Source organism: Macrobrachium nipponense, chromosome 28 (genome assembly GCF_015104395.2).
Source record: "Macrobrachium nipponense isolate FS-2020 chromosome 28, ASM1510439v2, whole genome shotgun sequence".
NCBI classification, from domain to species: Eukaryota; Metazoa; Arthropoda; class Malacostraca; order Decapoda; family Palaemonidae; genus Macrobrachium; species Macrobrachium nipponense.
In genome coordinates, this window is record NC_087217.1 from 38,695,027 (window position 1) to 38,700,026 (window position 5,000).

General features: G+C 38.0%; 1 protein-coding gene across 5 annotated transcripts in view; it reads left to right on the plus strand.

The window, feature by feature from the left end:
• LOC135201673 (solute carrier organic anion transporter family member 74D-like) overlaps positions 1 to 5,000 on the plus strand; it is a 74,534-nt gene that overhangs the window by 33,708 nt on the left and 35,826 nt on the right. For all 5 annotated transcript variants that reach the window (XM_064230793.1, XM_064230794.1, XM_064230792.1 and 2 more), the window contains 2 exons: positions 2,061 to 2,254; positions 3,197 to 3,329. In XM_064230793.1, the coding sequence (XP_064086863.1) occupies positions 2,072 to 2,254; positions 3,197 to 3,329 (316 nt within the window). In that variant the 5' untranslated portion in view covers positions 2,061 to 2,071. The remainder of the gene's footprint in view (positions 1 to 2,060; positions 2,255 to 3,196; positions 3,330 to 5,000) is intronic.

The window sequence follows — 5,000 nt, forward strand, 5'->3', positions numbered from 1 at the left end:
AAAAATTATATTCATTTAGCTTTTGAAACAACCACCTTCCGGCCCTTTCAGAATACAACAGATTGGAATTTGAAAAAGGTGTATTGCATAACAGTGGAGAAAAACAGACTGACCATCATAGTCTTAACAGCTAAGCAAAAAAATTCAGGTGTCTATTTTCAAAATTAATAACTTGTCTACACTTTTTACATAACTTTTGAGTATGATGTTTCAAAAAATTCCAAGTTAAAATTTTATTGATGAATCTTTGAAATTTTTTTTTTTATGAATTCAGATAGCTTCAATAAATCGGCCATGTGCACCTGGCATTGTTGCCAATCTGTCATTATTATCAAAAGTTCTAGAAATTTTTCCCCACAAGTTGAAAAATAGCGCTGTTTTCATCCCCTCCTCTAATGGCAACTCTGTGTTTTCGCTTTCTCAGTTCGAAGGGTACAGATTTGCCAACAGAAATCTTGCTACATACTCTGCATTGTAATTTATAAGTAGATAATTGGTTTATTTGACACTTATTTTTCAGAGATAGCTAACTGTTAATGTATTTTGTCCACACCATCCATTCTACAACTATTGAGGCAGGCATTCAAAGAGACGTGTTGTTTTGTCAGCCAAAGGCAATTCAGGGCAATGTTTATTCCTCCTAAGAAAGTTTTTACTTTTATTCCGTAACACGTTTTTCTTTCTTTTTAAAGCGCTTTATCAGTAAATTCAAAATAATAACCCAGTTTGTTAATTATACTTTTCAGGTGAGTAATTTTATGTTCAATAAGTTCCTATCACATTTATACTCCATAGGGGGATAAAGTGCCATCAGTGCACCTCATGCGGTGGTGCACTGTAGACATTTCTTAAGGTTCTTTGCAACGTGCCCTCGGCCCCTAGGTGTAACCTCTGATAGTAATAATGGAGGCATTAAACAAAAGTAACATCGTCTACGAATGAAACTTCTACTTCACAAAGGCTTTAAACGAATAGTAAGCACATGTAAAACCACTACTTGGGCAAAGGACCTTGGATAAGCTGCCATGTCAGACTGCCTGGAAATTTCTCGTAAATTTATGAAATTAAGTTGAAAGTTTCTTGCGAATAAACATGATTTCGTCTTAATAATTCAAAACTTTATGAACAAACAAAGACAAGTGTTTTACCGTTGTGAAATTACGGTGACCCCATTTAGGTAAAAGAAAGCTCAATATAGTCGCCAATTTTTGCTTATGACAGACGCCAAATGCTCGTTACATTTGCTACATAAATTTGAGGGCAGTCACAATAAAAACTCTTTTGCTAAGCAAAACAATGTTTTGTAGGAGAACTCTGGAATCAGGAACTTAGTACGTAATTTCTTATTTCCAGAAATACGTCACAGTAAAATCAAGGACATACTAAAAAGTAAGGTTTCGAATATTTCAATAGATTATCTAAAGATCATTTTATTATTATGCGGTGCCAGAAACTATGAGAAACATATGAAACCGTGCAAATAACAAATGTAACACTAATAACGATAATTAAAATGCATCAGATCATTTCAGAATTTCGTCTTGGTGCGATGGGACTAGTCAGGAGGTTACACTACCCCTCTAATTCTTCGCTAAGCCTTGCCCCAGTTGAGGGGCGCCTATGGGCAAATTTCCTTGCTGACATAAGGCCGTCTGAATGCAAACCGATAAACCGTTTTCAGAGATGATTTAAAAGTAATGGAAAAATCGGAATGTAAAATCAAAAAGGCTAACCAAAAGCAACCTCTGGCCTGCCACATAAATGGGGGAGGCCAATACTGACGAATGAATATGAATGTCGAGAAGAAAGCAGGGCCCGAGCGAAATATCAGACAAAGAGAAATTCATTAAGCTGATAATCAACAGAGGAGCTCTCGCTCTCTAATTTTCTTGTTCACTAGACCCTTTAAAAAAGTCTACGCAACCCAAATTTGAGAAATAGTTATACGGTCATTATACGACATCTGAGTCTCCAAGGGGATTGAATAAGGTTATTTATTTTTTTCCCCTCTTTTTGTCTTACGACAATATCTATAACAAAACACTTCTACCTTCTTCTAGACGTACTGAAAATGCATAAAGGTTCCACGGTTTCACGTAATGGGGAGGCTGATGAGCTCCTTGACATCTCCCTAAAGATGGGTACTGCCGAGGGGTCCTTCAAGATGGTGGACACAGGCAAAATGATTTTCACCGAAGAGGAGCAGAAGAGTATCGAATGTGGTTTAGGATTCTTCAGACCTCGGTGGCTTCAGGTACGGACCCTTCTGCTTGTACGTATGGAAAGACTTCGATAAGGCTAATGGAGTATCTTCAGGAAGATAATAGAACGCATGAATGAAAGGTTGTTGTCCATTGTAGGAGCACGTGCAAGTATATCAAAAGTTGTCATTTCTTAGTGCACTACGTGTTCGTAGAAGAGGAAACCCGAAGAATGAGAGGATGGCAAGAATAAGTATGCGTTAGTGATATATATATATATATATATATATTATATATATATATATATATATATATATATATATATAGATATATAGATATATATGTATGAATATTTATTACATCACCGTGATTCATATAAATCATTCGAGCTACAAATGTCCTTTAATATCTAATTCGCTCTACCTCGGAATTGATAAATTTTCATATATGTACCGAGGGGAATTTTTAGTTGATAATAAATTTCGTACCCCCATGGGATCGAACCACCGTCCAGTTGGACGGAGAACGAAATCAGGATCGGACCGTCACTGTCCGATCCTGATTTCGTTCTCCGTCCAACTGGACGGTGGTTCGATCCCATGGGGGTACGAAATTATTATCAACTAAAAAATTCCCCCTCGGTACATATATGAAAATATATCAATTCCGAGTAGAGCGAATTAGATATTAAAGGACATTTGTAGCTCGAATGATATATATGTATGTATATGTGTGTGTGTGTGTGCGTATAAAGAAAGAAAAAGGAAATATAAAGAGCTTTAAGTGAAAGAGAATTGCTGAAGCCACGTGGATGCATAACAAATTTGAAAGTATTCATGGGAGCACGCGGATGAACAGTATCTTCCGGTCAATGTGGCCAAAGAAATGACAACAAAATGTGGATGATGTATTCACTAATTATTTTTCTCATTTTCGTTTTTCCTTTAACTTTATGCTCTCGATCTGAAACCAGTGTTTTCCCTAAATATCGACAGATATTTGCCTGCAAACCGGTTCCCATCATGGCCTTTTCGGCGGCGAGCATCGTACAAGGAATGTTTTTCACCTACACGGTTGCTGTCATTTCCACCCTTGAGAAGAGGTTTAAGCTGACCAGTCTGCAAATAGGTAATTATGTCTCTGTCTTAGTTTTGCCTCATAATATAATACAAGTAAATTTTTTTTTAAATCATACGTAGGTGAAAGGCTTCGCTTTTTAAAAAGGGTATGTCCACATTGTAATGAAATTGATCATTTAATTCAACCTGACAATAAATTCATTATCTTTTTCATATGAAACTGTAATTTTTCCAATTCTCTACTTAATGGCAAATTTGGGGAATAAAAACTGTGCATATGCGAGCAGGATTCTATCACAATTACTTGCAAGGCGTAAGAAAGGAGTTTCAGGGAACTAGCCCATGACAGTCGTTGGTCACAATTAATCATTTTCTATGCCAATTGGCATATTCAAGATTGACGTCGAAGGGGGTTAGTACTGTCGATGCACCTCATGTGGTGCACTGTAGGGATTACTTAAGTTTCTTTGCAGTTCCCCCTGGTCCCTAGCTGCAACCCCCTTTCAATCCTTTTATATTCTCTTTGTTTCATATTATTTTCTCCTAACAGTTGTTGCATAGTGCAAGAGCTAGGTACACCTCTAAAATCTTTTTGCTCTCAATTTCCCTTTCAGCCCTGAATGATCTCATAAGTCCCAGTGTTTGGTCTAAATTTTATATTACATTCCTTCTGTATTCAAGACTGAGCATTTCCGAGATAGAAAATGGGAAGTTTAACGTCTAGACACCGTGGAGTTTAAATTTGCCTGAAACAAAAATAGGAAAAAAATGAATTACTTGACAATGAGTACTAGTTGAGAATAGATAAAAAGTGAAGCCTGGTTGTGGTGGGATCACAAGCTTAAAACACAAGCGGCAAAATCCCCCCCCCCCCACCCCCACCCCACCAAACATAAACTTAATCAATCCTGCTACCAAACTCACCCTCAGTCACGTTTTCTCTTTACACTACTGAATACACGCAGGACAATTGACCTACTTACACAGAACAAAAAAACACAAACACGTGTACTCACCCAACTGCAGATACTCAGGGCTATGCTGTGCTGTCTGCCGGTCGAGGTCGCGGAAATACCAACAACAACAAAGACAACAACCAAGAACCACATCCTCACAAACAAACAACCAAGGAACACAATGCCACAACCCAACAACAACACAACAACCAAGGACCACAACCCAACAACACAACAACAATACAACACCCAAGGACCACAACCCCACAACTCAACAACACAACAACCACCAAGGAATACAACCACAACAAATGGCCACTACACAAACAATCACTAACACAGAAAACAACAACACAAAAGGCAACACACACACCCACTAACAACACCAAGGAATCACAACAGCTCACCAACAAAAACCCTCAACAACTCAGAACCACACCAAGAAACCACAACAGCCTCCTCAACAACAACAACAACCCTCAACCATAACACCTCACATATAATCCAACAGGAACTCACAAGCACAACAAATCTAACAACACAGGCACAACAGCTCCAAAGGAAACAATATCAAACTTAACAATAACTAACAAGAAATCAACAAAACACAAAATTTAACTGACTTTCAATGCCTTCAATAGACTGCTGCCAACACTACTGGCTAACACAGGGTATGACCAAAGACTGACTCAAGAGTGACTGCCTCCAAAACACAGAACTCTAACAGCCAACTCCAGCTGCACCAGGAGACAACCCAGAACTCA